General features: G+C 43.4%; 1 protein-coding gene across 5 annotated transcripts in view; it reads right to left on the reverse strand.

The window, feature by feature from the left end:
* Nucleotides 1–42: 42 nt before the first annotated feature.
* Nucleotides 43–22,786, reverse strand: part of LOC143291669 (hemicentin-1-like) — a 60,457-nt gene continuing 37,713 nt past the window's right edge. For 2 of the 5 annotated variants that reach the window (XM_076601668.1, XM_076601667.1), the window contains exons 8-14: nucleotides 17,664–17,828; nucleotides 15,778–15,948; nucleotides 14,229–14,323; nucleotides 8,138–8,252; nucleotides 7,136–7,337; nucleotides 6,105–6,374; nucleotides 43–4,078 (exon numbers count right to left, since the gene is read on the reverse strand). In XM_076601668.1, the coding sequence (XP_076457783.1) occupies nucleotides 3,772–4,078; nucleotides 6,105–6,374; nucleotides 7,136–7,337; nucleotides 8,138–8,252; nucleotides 14,229–14,323; nucleotides 15,778–15,948; nucleotides 17,664–17,828 (1,325 nt within the window). In that variant the 3' untranslated portion in view covers nucleotides 43–3,771. Of the gene's footprint in view, nucleotides 4,079–6,104; nucleotides 6,375–7,135; nucleotides 7,338–8,137; nucleotides 8,253–14,228; nucleotides 14,324–15,777; nucleotides 15,949–17,663; nucleotides 17,829–22,786 lie in introns of those variants that run through there. The other 3 variants (XM_076601669.1, XM_076601672.1, XM_076601671.1) reach the window with 3 other exon arrangements.

Consider the following 22,786-nt stretch of genomic DNA (forward strand, 5'->3'; position numbering starts at 1 on the left):
CACACACGTCCCCCTCACTCAAACACACATATACAATTCCTTTGAAGACTGTTTTAGTTAGGTCCTTGGATCATTGGTCATACAGAACCCGATTTTCGTCAACACTATTTTGGATTTCATGGCAGAGTGCAACTTACAGTATGTACATATGCACTGTGGCCACACACACGCGCAATGTGGCCACACACACATACACACACATGGGGACAGGCAGACAGATACAATAATATAATTATGCACAATACACACATAACAACAGATCACACACTGGTACATCAATTATTTTCCCTTCCTTTGATCTTTCGTATGGACTATATAATTATGCACAATACATGCACAACAACACATCGCATACTGGTACATCAATGATTATATTTTCCTTTCCTTTGATCTTTGGTTTGGACCTGTGGCATTCCAATAGCATTTGGCAAAATGTTGAAAACCAACAAAAAAAACCGTAATACTGATACAGTATCTCAATCAGTAGAGTTATCATGTTAAGCCTTCAGAACTTGCATGGCAAATTTGTTGACATGAACAACAGCACATTTGACGGTCTGAACAGTAAGTTGTTTGGGTTTCTTTTTACATGAAAGACTTGAAAGACATGCACTGGTTTGCATGAGGAAGTGTATGTATTCTTTGGAAAAAAAAAAGAAGACATTTCTGACCTCAAATGTGAAATGTTGCACGTATATCCCTGACCCAGACACTGACACACTAACACTGCACTGTGTGGTTGCTGTGGGTGTGGGTGTGCACACAAGTGCAGATTGTGTGTGTATGTGTGCGCATGTGTTTGTGTGTGTGTATGTATGTGTGCGCATGTGTGTGCATGTGTTTGTGTGTGTGTATGTGTGCGTCTGTGTGTGTGTGTGTGTGTGATGATGGACAAGAACCCCCTTAATTACCCTCCAAGTTCTTAAGTGTGGTAAGTTCTGACAGGCCAAATCACGAAGGACTCCAGCCACCAGAAAACCATGAGGGAGAAGACAAAGAAGAAAAAGAACGACTTAACCAGCCCTGGAAATCAGATACTTTATGGATGTAAATCAGACTTGCACATTAATTCTGGAAAAACAACAACAAACAAACAACAAAAATCCCAGTGCAATCTAGCTGGGAAGCACAGAAAAATTCTAAAAAATCGCTATATGGAGCATATGGGTACATAATGTAACACATCAAAATTTAAAATCTTAGGAGTTTGGTTCACATATGATTTACACAAAAAGTGTACAAAGGTTAACTACTCTGAGATATCAGCAGATGTTATACACTTGTCAACTGATAAGAAGACAACCAACATTTCCCAGATGGGTAACTGTTTTAAGATTACAAAGTTTGTCATAACTGATTCATTTGTTGATTCTGCTGCCTAATACCCACCAGACAATTTTCTTTGCAATTTGCGAAATAACAAAACATTTTTTTAATTAAAATTTCTGGATTAAAAAGAATGATAGAATTAATAGAAAAACAACACATAAAAGCATCAAAGATGGTAGTCTGCGACTACCAGAACTAAAAACCTTTTGCATCTTCTTTGAAATTTTCTTGGATACAGGAAGCTGGGAAAACGGATCATGAATGGAAAAATGTTGCAATGGTCATTTTTCTGGTGCTGATTGATGTTAAAAATGTGAGCCAGATATAACATTATTTTAAAAGAATAAACACGTTTTGGACAGATTATTTAATGCACTCAAAGATTGTTTCTACAAATCTGATTATCAGAACTCTGCTGAACTTCTTAAACCAGTGGTTTATAATAATAATAATAATAAAAAAAAAAAAGTACTGATAGGGAAAACATTTAATACTTTATTAGGGGTGATACATGGGTAAATAAAGGAATCTATTGTACAACAGGTTTTTTCGACAGGAAAATGGACACTTTATTTCTTATAAAGAATGAAACGCAAGCAAAATGGTGAAATTTGTTTCATACTTTTACTGGTTAGAAATCAGCAATAAAATAGTGCATTCAAAAAACAAGTGCAACTGTAGATAATAATAAGAATTTAAGTCTGGATGTATCTGTTGTGCTAAAAAAAGGAGTTGATGTCTAAATCTAAAGGATAAAACTGTATCATAACATAATTATAGACAACGGTATCTATCCACAATGCTATTCAAAATGGGATGAAGATTTTAACTTCGTAAATGATTGGAAAAACTGTTTCCATTTATCAGGAAGATACCTGATGTTGAACTGAGATGGTTTCAGAGAAGAAATGTACACAGCTGCCTGAGCAAAATAGTTAGTTGTCAGTTCTTAGAAGTAAGACCTATGGACACAGATCGTTTTCTTTTCAATCGCCAAAGACGTGGAACAAGCTCCCTGATAACCTCCGTCATTCTGATTCCCTCACATCTTTTAAATCTCGTCTCAAAACTCACCTTTTCCCTCAGCAGTAAGTTCAATTGTGGCAGGTTCACTTCCTTTGCGTTAGCTGTGCTTGACTATGTATGTATACATATGTGTACATACCTACACGCATGTATATGAATGTGTATTGGGTGCGCGTGCGTTTATGTAAGTTTGTGCCTGCCTATGTGTGCGTATGTGTTAGGGTAGCTGTTAGATACACATGTATTGTTAAAATGTATGTACGCAGTGTGTGTGTGTGCGTGTGTGTGTGGGTGTGTGTAGTCATACTTTGGTGTGTGTATGTAACATAGATGTAATGTTTTATGTTAACAAAGCGTTTTTTGGTAAAGCACCTAGAGCAGATTTCTGGATAGTGTGCTATATAAGTATCCATTATTATTATTATTATTCTTAGAGATGGGCATAACTAACAATGATCGATGCAGTTTTTGTAACATAACGAAGATAGTATTTGAGACATAATTTGGCAGTGTTCAATTAATTCAATGTTGCTGGTCAGCATTCATGGACGTAATGAATGACGGATGTCCAAATGTTCAAGTTTGCATATAATTGAACCATTAGATATACTTGGACTTGACTTAAATATAACCATTGATCCTACCCTTTTTTTTTTCGTTCTGTCATTGGCGAAACAATATTTTTGAACCACTGCAAGGTAAACCAAATTTTGCCTGTTCTGCATGGTTTCAGTAATAAATTGAAATACAGACATACAATTGAAGAGTACTTTGGCCAAAGAAAAACGTTTATAATACCTTGATTAGCACATGGATTCCATATATATATATAACCCAGTTTTATGAATACAAACCAAAGTTATATGCATTATCTCTTGATTATGCAATTCTGGGACTGGCATAGCAATATTTTGTGCCTTGCAACTGGGAACAAGGCCGCATATGTTTCACTGTAGTGTGCTTGGCAACCAACCATCCACCACGATTTGTTTTGTTGCATTGGGTGTTTATGTCTTATTTTTTTTGTATTCATCAACTCTTGCCAGCATTTGTGTGTGTGTGTGTGTGTGTGTGTGTGTGTGTGCACATGCATGCATGTGAACATATGTGTGTGTGTATTGCTTTAAAAAACAACATTATTTCTTTTAATACTATATGTCTGTCACAATGTAAAAATAGAGAAAAAAAAAAGTTTGAAAAAAACAACAACAAAGTGATCCCTAACCTGGATTTTCTCCCATATCTCGAGAGTCTGACCAAAGAAGGAATGAAAATTGAAAACATCTTGTTTTCTAAATCTTAAAAAACAAAAAAAAAGGTTGGGGTTGGGGGAGGTCGGTTGGGAAGAAGAATCAAGGCCTCTTCGCTTTGCACCCCACCCCCGAATCATGCTGCTACTGCAGAAGAAGAAGATGGTCAACCGCAAGTGCCAGAGCTGCGCAGACACATTTTCTTCACGTTGTCCCAATTTTTGCCCGGGGGGCATTTCAGAAGGCGGGGCCTCCCATGCTTGGTGCACATCAGGACGCGGCGGCAATCCGGGCAGAACTGGTAGCGACCTGGCTCTGCCCCTTTGCAGTCCTTGCGGCATGGACGTTGTGGCCGGTGGCGCTGGTACTGGTGGTGGTACGGGAGTCTGTTGGGATGTGGTTCGATTCTGTGCCTTCGATGTTTGTGCTGTGGGAGGTTGTGTCTCTTCTTCTTCGGTTTGGAGGAGATGGGTCTGTCAGGTGAACACACACACACGCATGCACGCACGCACGCACACATTCACAAATGCATGCACACGCGCACATGCACACACACATACACGCAAGCACGTACACACACACACATAAACGTACGCACACACACACATACACAATCAGTTTTATATACTTGTTCAGTCAATAAAATGTTTGTTCAATTTTGTTCACTTGTTTATCATGAAAGAAAATGATTATGAAATGGTTATCAAATGTACAAATAAAAGAAAAGATAAGCAAAACTGAATTATATATATATATATATATCAACAATTGGAATGATAGAAATAACTGTCAAATGAACAAAGAAAGAAATTTTAAAAAAAGTAAGTCACTCACCAACTGTCTCTTTTCAAAACAAAATGAAAAACCAACCTGCTCAAAATGGCCTTTGGATGTAATAATAAATAATAATAATAATAATAATGGTATTTATATAGCGCTGAATCTTGTGCATATACAAATCAAAGTGCTTTCGCACCAGTCTTTTACACGCATGCATAACTCTAAAACTGGAGAAACTGAAGACGTGACGAAGTATACTCGTTTCTCTATCTCCTCCCACCCTGTACCCCCCCCCCCCCCCCCCTCTCCCTCCCCATCCCCCACCCTTGTGCCCCCGATCCCAAACTGAAGTCTTCATGCAGTGTGTGTGTGCTTGTGGGTGGGTGTTTACCGTATGTATGCGCATGCGTGTGCATGTCTTGGGCAAATTTTGACCCTTTATATTGCGCAATAGCCGAGTGGTTAAAGCGTTGGACTTTCAATCTGAGGGTCCCGGGTTCGAATCACGGTGACGGCGCCTGGTGGGTAAAGAGTGGAGATTTTTACGATCTCCCAGGTCAACATATGTGCAGACCTGTTAGTGCCTGAGCCCCCTTCGTGTGTACATGCAAGCAGAAGATCAAATACGCACGTTAAAGATCCTGTAATCCATGTCAGCGTTCGGTGGGTTATGGAAGCAAGAACATACCCAGCATGCACACCCCCGAAAGCGGAGTATGGCTGCCTACATGGCGGGGTAAAAACGGTCATACACGTAAAAGCCCACTCGTGTGCATACGAGTGAACGCAGAAGAAGAAGAAGGAGAAGACCCTTTATATGTGACTGATCATATCCGCCAAATAGTGCTAATGTCTTGGTGTATGTAGGTTTTGTTTGAAATTCTCTTCTGTGTCGTCATGTGCTGTTATGTAGTGCGATGTATTATAGTACGGGTATTGTTTTGTGTGGGACACTTGGAGCCCATTATCTGGGGGGGTTTGCGCTATGTTAGTACTGTGTTATTATCAGTATTATTGTTATTATCATCATTATAAGTTCAACTGTGGCAGGTCCACTTCCTTTGCGATAGCTGTGCTGGACTATGTGTGTATACATGTGTATGTGTACATAACTACATGCATGCATATGAATGTGTATTTTGTGTGTGTGTGTGTGTATGTGTATGCGTGCACACGCATGTGAGTTTATGTATATTTGTGCGTGCCTATGTGTGTGTACGTGTTGGGGGTAGCTGTTAGGTACACCTGTTAGGTACACATGTATGTTAAAATGTATGTATGCATAGTGTGTGTGTGTGTGTGTATGTGTGTGCGTTTGTGTGTGTGTGAGGGTAGCTGTTAGGAAGACATGTATGTTAAAATGTATGTATGCATAGTGTGTGTGTGTGTGTGTGTGTGTGTGTGTGTGTGTGTTTAGTCACATTTTGATGTGCAACACTGATGTAATGTGTTATGTTAACAAGTGTTTTTGTAAAGCACCTAGAGCAGATTTCTGGATAGTGTGCTATATAAGTATCCATTATTATTATTATTATTATTATTATCATCATCATCATTATTATCATTATGACCTATTGTCAGTATTATCATCATTACTATTATTATTATTATTATCATTCGTATTATAACATACATGTACGGGGCTCTTTTCCCCCCCAAACCAGAAAGAGAAATAGATCTGAAGAGTAAAAGCAAATCTATTGGTCACATCATCCCTACCTTGTGACGTCACCGGAGGCTGCCTTCTCGGTCTCCTCTTCTTCTTCCTTCTCCTTTCCTCCCTCATTCTTCTTCACCTCCTCCTCCCCTTCCTCCTCCATTGTCTCTGCCCTGCCCTCTTCATCCTCCTCCTCTGGCACTGGTATGTCATTGCTGGTGCCGTTCAGCTTGGCAGCTTTCGTGACCTTGGCCCTCAGTTCTATATATAGCTTTTTGCGTTCGGCCTTGGGAAGGTCGTCCGCGAGAAAGTAGTCGTCTGCTGGGGCGTCTCTGCCGGCGAAGTAAGCAACAAGCAAGGTTGGCTGACTTTATATAAAGTATATGTTTAATAAGACTCTTTTTTTTATATATATATATATATAATTTTTTTTATTTTAGAATTTTTTTTAATTATTTTATTTTATTTTTTTTTAGATAAGAGACGTCCAACGGTATGTCTTCATCAGGGACTCTGTTATGAAAAGTCCAGTCTTATTTCACATCCGACATTTTTAGTTTCTTCCTCCATTTTATGTATCATCATTATAGACTTTCTTCTCTCCATTTGCGCTTGTTGTTGTTGTTTTTTTTTATAGGCTCAGCAGTCATCTTTCATTTTATCGTTGTACCTTCACACACACACAACACCCCCTTCCCCCCCACCCACCCCCACACAGCAACAACACACACCACCACCCACCCATCCCAACAGCAAATACACCAACTCCACCCACCCACACCCAACCCCCCCCACAACAACCACACCCACACACAGCAACACCCCCCACCTCACCCCCGCCCCCCCCCCCCCCCCCCACCACACACACACACAGCAACAACACCCACCGCCACCCCCACACCACACACAGCGCAACACACTCACACAACATCACACACACACACGTATACACACACACGCACACATCACTCCCCCACCCCCCTCCACACACACACAAACACAACACCCCTAACCCCCACATCCCCCCCTTTACCCCCCACCCCCCTCCACACACACACACACACACACACACACACAGAGGCCGCATACTCACTGAATCATCAGTCCTCCGTATGGCAGAACATGGCTAACTAACTGGGGAACGACACAGGTGGGTGACCGGCCAGGCACACAGCGCTGCGAGTGAGAATGGAACTCGGACCCCTCGGGGCATAAGACAGGGGGGCCGGCCTGGCCCAGGCACTCCAGGTAACTCCTGCAGCCGTCACAGGACGGGTAGCGTCCCATTGGTTTTCCTGTCGGTGTGTGTGTGTGTGGGCGGCAGTTTTGTTATTAGTGATGGTTAGTTGATGCTGGTTGTGTTGTGTTGTGTTGTGTTGTGGTGTGTGTGTGTGTGTGTGTGTGTGTGTGTGTGTGTGCCGTTTGTTATTGGATTTATTTAGTTAGTTATTCATTCATTTATTGATTTACTGATTGATAATTATTTATTTTTGCAGTTGGTGTTGGTGTTAACATCAGTCAAATGTTTTCGATCAGATACGCTGGTTTGGGTGAATCTCTCCCACACACACCCTGACACATCCTCACACACACACACATCCCCCCCCCCCACCGCCCCTCCGCACACACACACGGTGCAAAGCCAATATCGGAGTTGCTACTTAAGAGACAAGCACTGTTCCAAAAATGTGACGGCTTACTGGGTGTGGGATTTTCTTTTCAGTGTGATGAACCGCACGGATGTAACTGATAAAGGGGATTATGTCCTTCGTCAATGTGTAATCTAAACTGGAAGAGAGAGCGAGCGAGCGAGCGAGCGAGAGAGAGAGAGAGAGAGAGAATGACGACGAAGATGGTGTCAATGACGATGATGACGACAATGATGATGATAATGACGACGACGACGATGATGATGCTAATGATGATGATAAAGACCAAGACAACGACGACCATGATGACGACAGTTATTATGATAATGACGACAATGATGATAATGACGACAATGATGATAATGACAACGATGAAAACAACGAGTATCACACTGATGATAATGACGATGACGAAGACAACGACGACGACGACGACGATGACGTACCGGTGCAGTCAGCGACACAGGTGACCAGGGAGCAGGAAGGGGAGGGTCCGGTGGAGCACCTCTGAATGTTGTGGTCCCATTCCGTGTTGTGCTGCCTGCACGAGATCACCTGCATCTGGAAACCATAGTACAGTGGGCACAGCGGGTATTGGCGATCCCCGGTCACTGGGTGTCTGAGGCAGGGAAGGAGAGAGAGAGAGAGAGAGAGAGAAGACAATGGTTTATTTGTTAGGCCTCCGGCCCATAACAAAGGAGTGGGCCACTAACAAAAATATTACATAATGAATCAAATAGTGTGAATAATATATCAATGCGCATGTGACTTGCAAGCTCTCTCTCTCTCTCTCTCATTATCTCTCTCTCTCCTCTCCCCTCCCTCAAACACATGCACGCACGCATATACACACCCACATACACGCTCGCGCGCTAAACACACAGATCCAGCGATCTGGATTAAGAGAGAGAGAGAGAGAGAGAGGGAGAGAGAGATTCAAATGGTTTAATGATTTAAGCAACATGCTCATATCACCGAGTGTAAAACACGCTCTCCCCCCCCCTACCCCCACCCCCAATCCTCCCCCCCCCTACACATTTGTGCTTTTCACAACATTCTTCTGCTCCTCATAAGGAATGCAAAACAATATCTAACGGTATGTTTTCGCACAATCTTCGTGGTCTACTGATGAGGTTCATATCTAAGTAACCCGAGGCCATCGACCCGATTTCGTAGTCACGGAGAGAAAGAGAGAGAGAGAGAGAGAGGGGGGGGGTGGGGGGGGGAGAGAGAGAGAGAGAATATTCAAATACCGTTTGTCAATTTAACTATCTTCACAATCGATTCACATACAGTTCCATCAACGAATCAATGAAACAGTGGCAATATAAATCGAATGGCGTTCGTGCATGCTAAGAATTGGTTTATCGAAATGAAACCTTAGTATGTGAGATCAGTTTCCCTGAGTCTCCCTTCGCAGTCTTAAGCTATGGTAAATGCATTTTGCTAAGCTGTTTGAATGTTGAACATCACACAAAAACGCTATGGGATGTACTTTAAGTTTCTCCACGTTTATGTTTTTTTGTTGTTGTTGTTTTTTTTTGTAAAATATTTCTGTCTTGAACCATCGGTTGCTGTACACGACGACAGAAAATGCGTTTCATCTTCTAAGCGGCATTTACACAAAGGACACGATAAATCTACCCCATAGTCAGAAGAAAAGCGTAATTTATGTGTTTTTATGTCAGAGAGAGAGACAGAGAGACAGACAGACAGACACAGAGACACACTGAGAGAGACAGGCAGACAGACAGAGAGAGAGAGAGAGAGAGAGAGAGAGAGAGAGGGAGGGAGGGTGGGGGCGAGATTGATAGACACGAAACAAAACGAATTTTTATTTCACGAGGGGAGTGGAAGCAAGCGCATCTCAGTTTTTTTATTTTTTTTTTATATAATTTTAATATCCAGCCCTGAAGGGCAATACTACAGAGAAGAGACAAGACAAGACAAGACAAGATTCTTTATTTTCGAGGATAATAGATAAGCACTGACACTCTTTTTTTCACATCCAGTCCCCGCCCTCAGACAGGGTCTACACTACACAGTTTCAGTTTCAGTAGCTCAAGGAGGCGTCACTGCGTTCGGACAAATCCATATACGCTACACCACATCTGCCAAGCAGATGCCTGACCAGCAGCGTAACCCAACGCGCTTAGTCAGGCCTTGAGAAAAAAAAAAGAAAAGAAAGAAAAAAAAAAGGTGAATAAATAATAGATAAGCTTACATAAATAAATAAACAATAATTATAAAATAAAAAAGGTAGTAGTAGTAGTAGTAGTAATAAATAAATAAATAAATAAGACAATGATGATAAATAAGCAAATAAATGTAAAACATGAAACATTCAGACATACACCCACACAATCATAACAGATATGCACCAAACATGCAGTTTCACAGATATGAAAGCACAGTCAAATACATATAAACCTCCGTACATGAGCTCATCCTCTACCTCACCTCCCCCCCGCACCCCCACCTCCCCCTCACACACACACACACACAAACACGCGCACATGCACAGAACTCTCCTGACACTTGTGTACACTTACACTCTCGCGCAGCCACAAACGCACTCAAAAACACAGACCCACACATACAAACACAAACACACACATACACACACGCACAGAGGCTGCCACTGATTGGCCGCAAGAGGGAAGGGAAAAGATCTCTGATGCCAAGAACGTGGCGTCTAGTGTGTTGCTCAGTCTATTGTATTTGGAAAAGCCCACAGAGACTCTGTTCCGTTTTGAAGAAATTTGCGCAATGTTGGTTTGGAAATGATGCCGATATTTGTTTGATTTGCAAAGCAACGTGCTCTACCTTTCAAGTTAGACTTACGGCCGCTCCGTCTCTCTGCTTTTATTTCTTTGAGGCGATCGATGGTGTGATGGCCTTGTACCTGTTCTTTTTGATATACTTTGACTTTTCTGAGGATTTCCGATTTTCCTAGATGTAGGCCGCTCGTTGGTGTTGCGTTACCAGCAAGTCTGTCAGCTCGCTCATTTCCCTTAACACCTGCATGTCCCGGGCAGTATGACCATGTGAGTTTTTTAATCTGAAAGTTGCGCATTGCCTTATGCCACTCTGGGCTTCCCATTCCGTTTTCAATTTTCTGTATGAGGTTCACTGAGTCGGTTAGAATCATGGCATGTTGGTTTCCGGGCGTATGGATGGACGATTGCCACTGGAGGGCATGTGTCACAGCTTCAACTTCCATCGTTAGGCTGGAGGTTGTGACTTTGTAGGCAGCATTCTCTTCCCTAATTGTTTTTCCATTTTTTTCGCAGTGAATCCCCAACCGGATTGGTCTTTGGTGACTGAGTCATCTGTGTATATGATGATGTCCTCTTCTTTACTGTTTTCTTCTATGAGTAGCTTCACTTCCGCATCAGTTTTGCCCTCTGGCCATTCCCGACAATGTCTTCCTAGAGTGGATGAAATGGCTGTGTTGAATAGATGGTTGAGGTTTTCGGGGTTTTTCTCCCATTCTTTTGTTTCTTTCAGGTCTTGTAGTCGGCATACTAGCTGGATTGTGTCTTCTGCTTGCCCCATCCATGATCTTCCTCGTCCTAGACGGCTGCCTTTTGGTTCTTTGACTGCGTCATGCAGTGGGTTTTGAGGGTTTTCTAATGCTTTGAAGTAGGTCTTGACCTGTTCTAACTTGTTTCTGGCCTGCACTGAAGGAAGGTCAAACAGGTATCACATGGTTTCTGTGGGCGTGTCTTTTGTTGTTCCAAGGATCAGCCTCATAGCTTCATTTTGAACTCTTTCTCATTTTAGGAGGTTGCTTTGAGATGGTGTTGTTAGCCCAAGTCCGTAGTCGATCACACTGAGGACGAGTGATTGGTATAGCAGGAAGAGATGGCGTTGTTCAATACCTTTGGTTGCCATTGCTTTTAAGACTGAAAGGCCCTTTTTGCATTTGAGAACAGTATTTTCCGTATGTTTTCTGAAGGTCAGATCCTGTCGAAGTGTATTCCTAGGTAGTGTAGGCATTCAGTTTTCTCGATCTGAATCCCATCGAATGACACAAAAGGTGGTGATTTGCTCGCGGTTCTGTTGTTGAGGGTGCACAGCAACGTTTGGGCTTTCGCTGAATTGATGGAAGAGCCCGCGTCTTTGCACCATTGAGCAATACTGTTTAGTTGTTTCTGGACGGCTTTAGTTCTTTCCTGACCATCTTTCGAAGTTTTGAAGACCAGGCCATCATCCGCAAGACTAAGCACCCGAGCTATTCCATTGTTGTTAAGTCTGCAAGGCCCTTTGTGTAGACATTGTAGAGGACAGGAGAGAGCGGAGACCCTTGTGGCAGTCCCATGGATAGTTTAGAAGGTGCAGACATCCAAGCTCCGAGGCGTAGGACGACGGTTCTTTCCTGAAGCGCTGCTGCTATCCATCTTGTCAAACTTACTCCATACCTTAGTAGCAGCTCCATGAGGTGCGCAAACTGGACTTCATTGTAGGCATCTTCAAGGTCGATTGCTACTGCTAGTGTTTCTTCTTTTCTTTGAAATCCTTCATACACCTCATATGCAAAAGCAGCTGCATTTTCCCATGTGGACTTGCCTGTTCTGTAACCACCTTGATTTGAAGGGAGAATGTGCCTGTGTTCAAGATCCCTTGAAAGTTTCCTGGCTATCATGCGTTCCATGAGCTTTCCAGCAATGTTTTGCATGGTTAGGATCCGGTAGCCGCTTACCTGATGATGGTCCTTTCCTGGTTTTGGTATGGGTTTTAAGAAGCTGTGTGTCCAGTCCTCCGGCACATGTCCATTGTGGAAACTGTTTTGATACAGATTGAAAAGTTTGCTTCTGTCTTCTTCCGATAGTTCCTTGATGTCCGAGTAGCGAACTTTGTCTGGGCCAGGAGCCGATTCTTTCTTGCATTTAGCTATTGCTTCGTTTAGATCATCTATTGTCAAGTCATCATCAGGTCTAGTCTGCATAAGGGTTTGGTTTAACTCCTCAACATATTTCTTTTTCTCATCTAAGTTTCTTTGATCGCTCTGTTGTATGAAACGTTTGAGCAGGGCAGATCCTTTTTCTTCGTTTGTCTTAAGCTTGGTTCCGTCAGTGTCTACCATGTCTGGGGTTGTTGTTGTGCACGTTTTCCCTTCCATGCGACGATAAAATTGCCAGAACTCTGTCAATGTTGAGTCACAACTGAGCGCCTCGCAAAACTGTTTCCACTTGTCATTTTTGGCCTCTTGAGCAATGATTTCAAACTGGCCTCTTGAGCAATGATTTACACTACACAATGCTACATATATGTCATAGCATGCACTTCACAATACCACATGAAGTCATAACATGCATACATAATACCACACAACGGCATGAGCATGGTAATAATAAGACAGACAGACAGAGAAGGGGGGTGGGGGGGGGGGGATATCGGAGTAAAATGCTTTTTCCCAAGGACACAACACTCTGCCGAAACGGGAGCAGTTATGTCCCTTGAATTCTTAATGGAGTGACCTGTGTGTGCCTGCACCCATCGTGAACACAGCGAGTTGCATTCCGTGGTCTCTTCGAATCCTGGGTTCGAATCTCGGTAACAGCGCCTGGTGGGTAAAAGGTGGAGATTTTTCCGTTCTCCCTGGTCAATATATGTGCAGACCTGCTTGTGCCTGAACCTACTTCGTGTGTATACGGCAAGCAGAAGATCAAATACGCACGTTAAAGATCCTGTAATCCATGTCAGCGTTCGGTGGGTTATGGAAACATGAACATACCCAGCATGCACGCCCCCGAAAACGGAGTATGGGTGCCTACATGGCGGGGTAAAAACGCTCATACACGTAAAAGCCCACTCGTGTACAAGCGAGTGAACGTGGGAGTTGCAGCCCACGAACGCAGAAGAAGAAGAAGAAGAAGAAGCCCTCTCCATTCACAAGACACACAACTTCCAGTTATGCTAACCCATTCAGCTAAACACAGAGGTAAATAACGGGTACACTGGAACGAACCCAGACGCTTCCTCAAAAAGGAAGCTCCTGGCTTGTCCTTATGCCAGTCATTTGACATGATGACACAGCAGCAGTGACACAAGACATGAACAAACACAAACTAGCTTTTATTCAAGACTGGCACAGCCTTTTCATCCTGATTAATTATGCTACACAGATTATGCGGACGGTCGCATAAGCAGCTTATATATATATATATATATATATATATATGTGTGTGTGTGTGTGTGTGTGTGTGTGTGTGTGTGTGTGTGCGTGCGCGTGTATGTGTGTGTCTGTGTGTGTGTGTGTGTGTGTGCGCGCGCGCGCACTCAAGGCCCGACAAAGCGCGTGGGGTTATGCCGGCCGCTATGAGGACAAGCACCTGCCCAACAAACAGAAAATGGGTGTAGCGGTGTATGGATTTGTCCAAACGCTGGGGCACTCCCCCTCTCCCTCCTTGAGAAACCGAAACCGAGACGGAAACTGAAACTCTGTGACCACGAACCGGCAAAGAAGGAAGCAGAAGAAGGAAGGAATGAAGGAAGGAAGGAATAGAGGAGGCACAGCACAAGACATCCAACCTGTCCCCTGGTGCACTGCACGTAGTCTCGACAGCTTGAGCAGGAAGGGTAGCGGCCGTCCACTCTGCCCGCGCAGTCTCCCGCCCTCAGACAAACTTTGCACGCCCCAGCATCGTTATTTTTAGCGTTACTTTATCATTTCTTTTTTCTTATTTATTTATTGCCTTTCTCTTCTTTTTTCATAATTTTTTTTTTAAAGATATCTTTATTACAATACGGAGTTAACTACAAGCACACACGCGCGCACACACACACACACACATACATACACGTACACACACACACACACCAACACACACATCTGTGACAGATACTGACTACAGAAATCTGGACATCCCCCCGCTAAGAAGCAGGCTCTTATTGAACAAATGTGTATTTTATGCACAGTGTCGTGGAGGGAACAGCCCCAAAAGAAAATAATCCAGAATTTTATCATGAATGAAAACAGACATACTCACAAACTGTCTTTTCCACGACCCCGAAACGATTTATATAAATCTAGTTTAACATATTCTGGTGCAACGATACGCAACAGCTCATCTTCCTTTTTTTAAAATCATGCCATTTGAAGCAAACTTTAAAAAAAAAAAAAAAAAAAAAAAAAAAAAAACTCTCAAGAAATATTTGATGGGAAAAAAATATGACCCCTTTTATGTTTTGTCACGATTATCCTTTGCCTCTGACATTCCTATCTGTCTATTGTGTGCCCGTTGATATTCCTATCTGTCTGTTGTGTGCCCGTCCGTTACTTTCTCTCCGTCTTCTGACTCCAACCTTCTTTCCCTCCCTTTCTGAACTTGGGACTTTTATCAGTCCTGTCTGTCTGTCTGTTTGTCTGTCTGTCTGTCTTCAGTCTCGCTCTCGTTCTCACCCTCTCTGTCTCTCTTCCAAAATATCTTTGTTGATGATGTAGGGATGCTGCTTTCCGTATGTATAACTGTGTCGACATCGTGTATATTTGTTCATTTTGCTATTTGTCCGTGTACTGTTTCCCCCCCCCATAGAATTTGTGTGTCCTATCGCGCTTGGTTTTTCATGATATACTCTTCCTTCCTCCCTCCCTTCTTTCTGGTATTTTCTCTATTTTTTCTTTCTTTTTTTCTGAGGGCAGGATGAAAAAAAAAAGCTGTACAATCATTTTTTTTTTTTTTTTTACCCTCAATAAAGATCATTTTGACTTGAAATGACACACGCACACACGCAGATCAAGGTGACAAGTATACCCTCACATCCATATCGACACACACACACACGCGCGCGCGCGTGCACGCACACACAGAGATCAAGGTGGCAAATGTACCCTCACATCCATACCAACATTACAATCACTTCCCTCTGCGCCCCCACCAACCCCCCCACCCCCCTCAACCCCCGCCACCCCAACCCCCGTCTCTTCAAAATTCCTGACATGCTATCATTTCCAAGTGATCTACCCACTCATTCACCCCTCTTTGTAAAACACATACACATACACACCAACACACCTACTCTCTCTCTCACCCCCCCCCCCCCCCCACCCCCCCAAAAAAGAAAAAAAAATCCCACTGACCAGGGCAGGCATCTCTGACGTCACAGGGTCTGACCATCCGCGCGGCGCCCGAACAACGGCTGACGTCAACACGGGCCCCTGAGGATCTGACGCGGCAGCGACGGCTCCGGGCCTGAGTGCCGTCACGACAGTCACACGGGCACCACGCCTCCCACGGACCCCACTCGGGCACTGCGGACAGAGTACACCTGGGGCCGTAGTCAAGAGACCACCGTGCCTTCGGGTAAATGTGTACCTGCGGGTAATCTGCCTTCGGCAAGGCAAACTGTGCGAGGGTAAATCCGTATCCGGTATTCAGGAACACAAGAGCCTACCCGCAGGTCTACAAAACCCGAAGGCAGTTTACCCTGACTACCTGCTGAAGGTGACTGCCCACTGACGAATGAGAGGCAAATATGACGGATCCTTTTGTTGAGGGGGAAAGAAGCGTGCGTTTTACGGATTGCACGTGTTTTACTAACTCTCTGGACAACGCTCTGAACAAAAGTGGAGTGAGAAGTGTATGCCCATTAAGGGAATCACCTGGATTTTTTTTTTTCTCTTAGATTATAAAGGATGGGTTCCCTGCCTGAACGCACCACCTGCCTTGAATACGAAGATAACTTAACCTTCAACATAAACTGGTCTTTATCATGTCATGGGTAACTTGTCTTATTAAAGCAAAATGAAGTTTGTCTTGAATACTGCCCCTGGGATAAAGAGGAAAAAGAAGGTGATGATTGGGAAGAAGGGATTCTTGATGTGTGACAGAGAGATAACGATAAGGAGAACGATCTTTTATTCAGATTAAGGCCAAAGACTGAAGGAGGTCATACAAGAAAATAAATAAAGACAAGAGAGGCAAGTCCTTCAAGACTCAATTGTGATAAATTAAGTCCCCTAGCATTAATTACAGAGTAATTTCCCTTTTTTACTATCTGCACCAAAACGTTTGCAAAATAAATAAAAATTCCATGCTTAGCAAAAGAAGTTCCTGTTTGAACAAAAAAATGATAATAATGACTCCTCTTGTTGTTGTGTCAGAATAAGTGGTCAAAGTGCCAAGTTTAGAGAATACAAAAAATATAAATATAACAGTAAATGCAGTTTGCATATAATTAGGCTTCTTTTTTATATTTTTTGTGCCCATCCCAGAGGTGCAATATTGTTTTAAACAAGATGACTGGAAATAACTGAATTTTTCCTATTTTTATGCCTAATTTGGTGTCAACTGACAAAGTATTTGCAGAGAAAATGTCAATGTTAAAGTTTACCACGGACACACAGACACACGGACACACACACACACACACACAGACAACCGAACACCGGGTTAAAACATAGACTCACTTTGTTTACACAAGTGAGTCAAAAATGACTTGACACGGTTAACCAACATCACAAAACAACCAATAGTAGCCAATACAATACTCAACAACATTCACAAAATAACTATTCAAAGTCTCTTCAATTCTTCGTATAAGTACATGGCCAAGCTTTTTTTTTTTTTTTTTTTTTTTGAGTAAGCTCATGTTTTGTGTGACAGAGAGAGAGAGAGAGAAAGACAGGCAGGCAGAGAGAGAGAGAAAGAGAGAGAGCAAGTGAGCGAAAAATTGGGAAAGAGGGACAGACAGAGAATAAGAGAGAAAGAATGAGAGAGAGATAGCAAGACAAAGAGAGATAAAGAGAGAGAGAGAGAGAGAGAGAGAGAGAGAGAAATAAGGAAAGAGAGAATGAAAGAGGTAGAGAGACAGAGAGAGGGAGAAAGAGAGAGGGACAAAAAGAAAGAAAGAGCAAGAGAGAGAGAGAAAGAAAGACGCGCCCTCTCTCTCTCTCTCTCACTCACACAAACACACACACACACACACATCCCACAATACACACACACACACACACACGAAACTCACCATCGCAGGGAGGTAGTGGACAATACTGAGTGTCCGATTCGGGGCCGGGGCATCGTCCATGACAGCTGGTGTCGCCCCTTGCACTGCACGTGCGAGAGCGCGTGCGCCTGCCTTCATTGCCGCACGTGCGAGAGCAGCGTGACCAAGGACCCCAGGGAGACCACTCTGCACCACAGACAGTAGGGAAGGTGTGCAGCCCGCTTTTGTGGTGGACTTTTCGTCGCTCGCAGTGCGAGAAGTAGGTCATATGACTACATGCGCAGCCCGCCACCGGCACTGGCTTCTCTGGGTGTGCACTGCTTTTGTTCAAACAACTTTTTTCGGCACAGTTTATGAATGGATCAGTTCGAATACGTAACCGTAATGACAGATATATGACAAGAAACACGCTCAAAGTAAACATATAAAGCTAAAGCAAATGATGGGTGTAGTTATGAAACCAAATATGCCTTGTAAACTTGCAAAAAATAGTCACCGAAAATGTTCAAAATCCTTTCGCCGAACCAGCTATTTCCACGACGAATTTTTTTGCCTTTCGGTGACTGAAAAAAAAGGGGGGGTGGGGTGGGGGGGATGGAGACACGCATGCCCACGCGGTTCTCGCTGAAAATAACCAGGGAGTCCCCACGAAAATCCGACAAAAGTGGGTCAGCACACCCTCCCTAAAATGTATCATAGTCAGTCGTGTCCTACAATGACCATCAGAACTGCAGAGGAGGCAACTGCTGTCCCGACTATATGGGCCAGAATTTGATTATAGTGGAGAGTGTGTTTTTGCCCAAGTTACGTCCCCCACTCTCTCGGCCAAGAGGGTTTTTGGAGGGCAGTCGGTGTTGGGGTTGTTCGCTAAAAGCCCCCCCCCCCCCCCCCCCCCCGCCCCTACAGTTTCAGTTTCAGTAGCTCAAGGAGGCGTCACTGCGTTCGGACAAAACCATATACACTACACCACATCTGCCAAGCAGATGCCTGACCAGCAGCGTAACCCAACGCGCTTAGTCAGGCCTTGAAAAAAAACAAAGAACACACACACACACACACACACACAAAAAAAACAAAAAAAAAACAAAAAAAACAAAAAAAAAAACAACAACGGGGGAATAAATAATAGATAAGCTTGCATAAATAAATAAATAAATAATAATTATAATATAGAAAAAGGTAGTAGTAATAATATTAGTAATACTAATAAAATGATAATAATAAAACATAAATAAATAAGACAACAATGGTGATAAATAAGCAAATAAATGTAAAATATGAAGACACACATTCACACATACACCCACACATGCATAACAGAAATGCACCAGACATGCAGTTTCACATATATGAAAGCACAGTCAAATACATATAAACGTACATGAGCTCCAACACACACACACACACACGCATTACCGTGCACCTCCTCTACCCCCCTCCTCCACACACTCATTTCTAGTCTAAGTATCGCAGCTTCCACGGCACACACACACACAAACACACACTCACAGAGATGAACACTTACTTGTACAAGCACATATGAAAGCACAGTCAAATACATATAAACGTACATGAGCTCCAACACACACACACACACACATTACCTTGCACCTCCTCTACCCCCTCCTCCACACACTCATTTCTAGTCTACGTATCGCAGCTTCCACGGCACACACACACACACAAACACACACTCACAGAGATGAACACTTACTTGTACAAGCACACACACATACGCCCATATCTCCCACCCCCAACCCCACACACGTACATACAAAGATATATATATATATATATATATATATATATATATATATATATATACACATATATATATACACGTTCCAATATCCTGTTGCTCCCACAGTGTAGGCATGCATACACTCACATACCTCATCCTCTACCCCACCTCCCCCCGCACTCCCACCTCCCCTCACACACACACACACACACACACACGTACACATATCTCTCCTGACGCTTGTGTACAATTTCACTCTCGCGCATTCACAAACGCACTCAAAAGCACAGACCCACACATACACACAAACACACACAGCCGCCACTGACTGGCCGCAAGAGGGATGGGAAAAGATCTCTGATGCCAAGAACGTGGTGTCTAGTGTGTTGCTCGGTCTATTGTATTTGGAAAGGCCCACAGAGACTCTGTTCCGTTTTGAAGGAATTTGCGCAATGTTGGTTTGGAAATGATGCCGATATTTGTTTGATTTGCAAAGCATCGTGCTCTACCTTTCATGTTAGATTTGCGGCCGCTCCCTCTCTCTGCTTCTATTTCTTTGAGGCGATCGATGGTGTGATGGCCTTGTACCTGTTCTTTTTGGTATTCTTTGACTTTTCTGAGGATTTCCGATTTTCCTAGATGTAGGCCGCTCGTTGGTGTTGCGTTACCAGCAAGTCTGTCAGCTCGCTCATTTCCCTTAACACCTGCATGTCCCGGGCAGTATGACCATGTGAGTTTTTTTAATCTGAAAGTTGCGCATTGCGTTATGCCACTCTGGGCTTCCCATTCCGTTTTCAATTTTCTGTATGAGGTTCATTGAGTCGGTTAGAATCATGGCATGTTGGTTTCCGGGCGTATGGAAGGACGATAGCCACTGGAGGGCATGTGTCACAGCTTCAACTTCCATCGTTAGGCTGGAGGTTGTGACTTTGTAGGCAGCATTCTCTTCCCAAATTGTTTTTCCATTTTGTTTCGCAGTGAATCCCCAGCCAGACTGGTCTTTGGTGACTGAGCCATCTGTGTATATGATGATGTCCTCTTCTTTACTGTTTTCTTCTATAAGCAGCTTCACTTCCGCATCAGTTTTGCCCTCTGGCCATTCCCGACAATGTCTTCCTAGAGTGGGTGAAATGACTGTGTTGAATAGATGGTTGAGGTTTTCGGGGTTTTTCTCCCATTCTTTTGTTTCTTTCAGGTCTTGAAGTCGGCATACTAGCTGGATTGTGTCTTCTGCTTGCCCCATCCATGATCTTCCTCGTCCTAGACGGCTGCCTTTTGGTTCTTTGACTGCGTCATGCAGTGGGTTTTGAGGGTTTTCTAATGCTTTGAAGTAGGTCTTGACCTGTTCTAACTTGTTTCTGGCCTGCACTGAAGGAAGGTCAAGCAGGTATCGCATGGTTTCTGTGGGCGTGTCTTTTGTTGTTCCAAGGATCAGCCTCATAGCTTCATTTTGGACTCTTTCTAATTTTAGGAGGTTGCTTTGAGACGGTGTTGTTAGCCCAAGTCCGTAGTCGATCACACTGAGGACGAGTGATTGGTATAGCAGGAAGAGGTGGCGTTGTTCAATTCCTTTGGTTGCCATTGCTTTTAAGACTGAAAGGCCCTTTCTGCATTTGAGAACAGTGTTTTCCGTATGTTTTCTGAAGGTCAGCATCCTGTCGAAGTGTATTCCTAGGTAGCGTAGGCATTCAGTTTTCTCAATTTGAATCCCATCGAATGACACAAAAGGTGGTGATTTGCTCGCGGTTTTGTTGTTGAGGGTGCACAGCAACGTTTGGGCTTTCGCTGGATTGATGGAAGATCCTGTGTCTTTGCACCATTGAGCAATATTGTTTAGTTGTTTCTGGACGGCTTCAGTTCTTTCCTGAGCATTTTTCGAAGTTTTGAAGACCAGGCCGTCATCCGCAAGGGTAAGCACCCGAGCAATTCCATTGTTGTTTAAGTCTGCAAGGCCCTTCGTGTAGACATTGTAGAGGACAGGAGAGAGTGGAGACCCTTGTGGCAGTCCCATGGATAGTTTAGAAGGTGCAGACATCCAATCTCCGAGGCGTAGGACGACGGTTCTTTCCTGAAGCGCTGCTGCTATCCATCTTGTCAGTGTCAAACTTACTCCATACCTTAGTAGCAGCTCCATGAGGTGCGCAAACTGGACTTCATTGTAGGCATCTTCAAGGTCGATTGCTACTGCTAGTGTTTCTTCTTTTCTTTGAAATCCTTCATACACCTCATATGCAAAAGCAGCTGCATTTTCCCATGTGGACTTGCCTGTTCTGTAACCACCTTGATTTGAAGGGAGAATGTGCCTGTGTTCAAGATCCCTTGAAAGTTTCCTGGCTATCATGCGTTCCATGAGCTTTCCAACAATGTTTTGCATGGTTAGGATCCGGTAGCCGCTTACCTGACGATGGTCCTTTCCTGGTTTTGGTATGGGTTTTAAGAAGCTGTGTGTCCAGTCCTCCGGCACCTGTCCATTGTGGAAACTGTTTTGATATAGATTGAAAAGTTTGCTTCTGTCTTCTTCTGATAGCTCCTTGATGTCTGAGTAACGAACTTTGTCTGGGCCAGGAGCCGATTCTTTCTTGCATTTAGCTATTGCCTCGTTTAGATCATCCATTGTCAAGTCATCATCAGGTCCAGTCTGCATAAGGGTTTGGTTTAACTCCTCAACATATTTCTTTTTCTCATCTAAGTTTCTTTGATCACTCTGTTGTATGAAACGTTTGAGCAAGGCAGATCCTTTTTCTTCAGTTGTCTTAAGCTTGTTTCCGTCAGTGTCTAACATGTCTGGGGTTGTTGTTGTGCACGTTTTCCCTTCCATGCGACGATAAAATTGCCAGAACTCTGTCAGTGTTGTGTCATAACTGAGTGCCTCGCAAAACTGTTTCCACTTGTCATTTTTGGCCTCTTGAGCAATGACTTCAAACTGTTTAGTTTTTTCTTTCATTTTTGTTTCAATATCTTTGTCCGGAGATGGTTTTGTTCTTTCTTTTTGCCAAAGTTTGACAGCCGCATGTTTTTCTATCCAGGCTCTCTCTGTGTCGGTATTCCACCATGGGGGCTGAATAGTTTGCATCCTGTTCAGTGCCGTTCTTTTGTTTCTTCTGCGTCTTAATTTTTCGATGACGGTTGTCTCTTTGGTTTCATACTGAAATGGATCACGCAGTTTCATACAGGGTTTATCGGACAGTTTCTGTAGACTGAAAGCTACCGGGAGGTGGTCGCTGCCTTGGTATGGAAGCGTCTCTGCATTCATTTCTGCTCTGAATTTTGGAGATGTTAGAGCGATGTCGATCACACTGTCACTGTCCCCTTGTCTTGTTCCAAGGCGAGTTGGGGATGTGGTTGTTAAAGGGCTAAGAAGAATTTCCCCTATCATTCCTTCAAGTGCGAGTCCTTGTAGGTT

Source organism: Babylonia areolata, chromosome 17 (genome assembly GCF_041734735.1).
Source record: "Babylonia areolata isolate BAREFJ2019XMU chromosome 17, ASM4173473v1, whole genome shotgun sequence".
Classification (NCBI taxonomy): domain Eukaryota; kingdom Metazoa; phylum Mollusca; class Gastropoda; order Neogastropoda; family Buccinidae; genus Babylonia; species Babylonia areolata.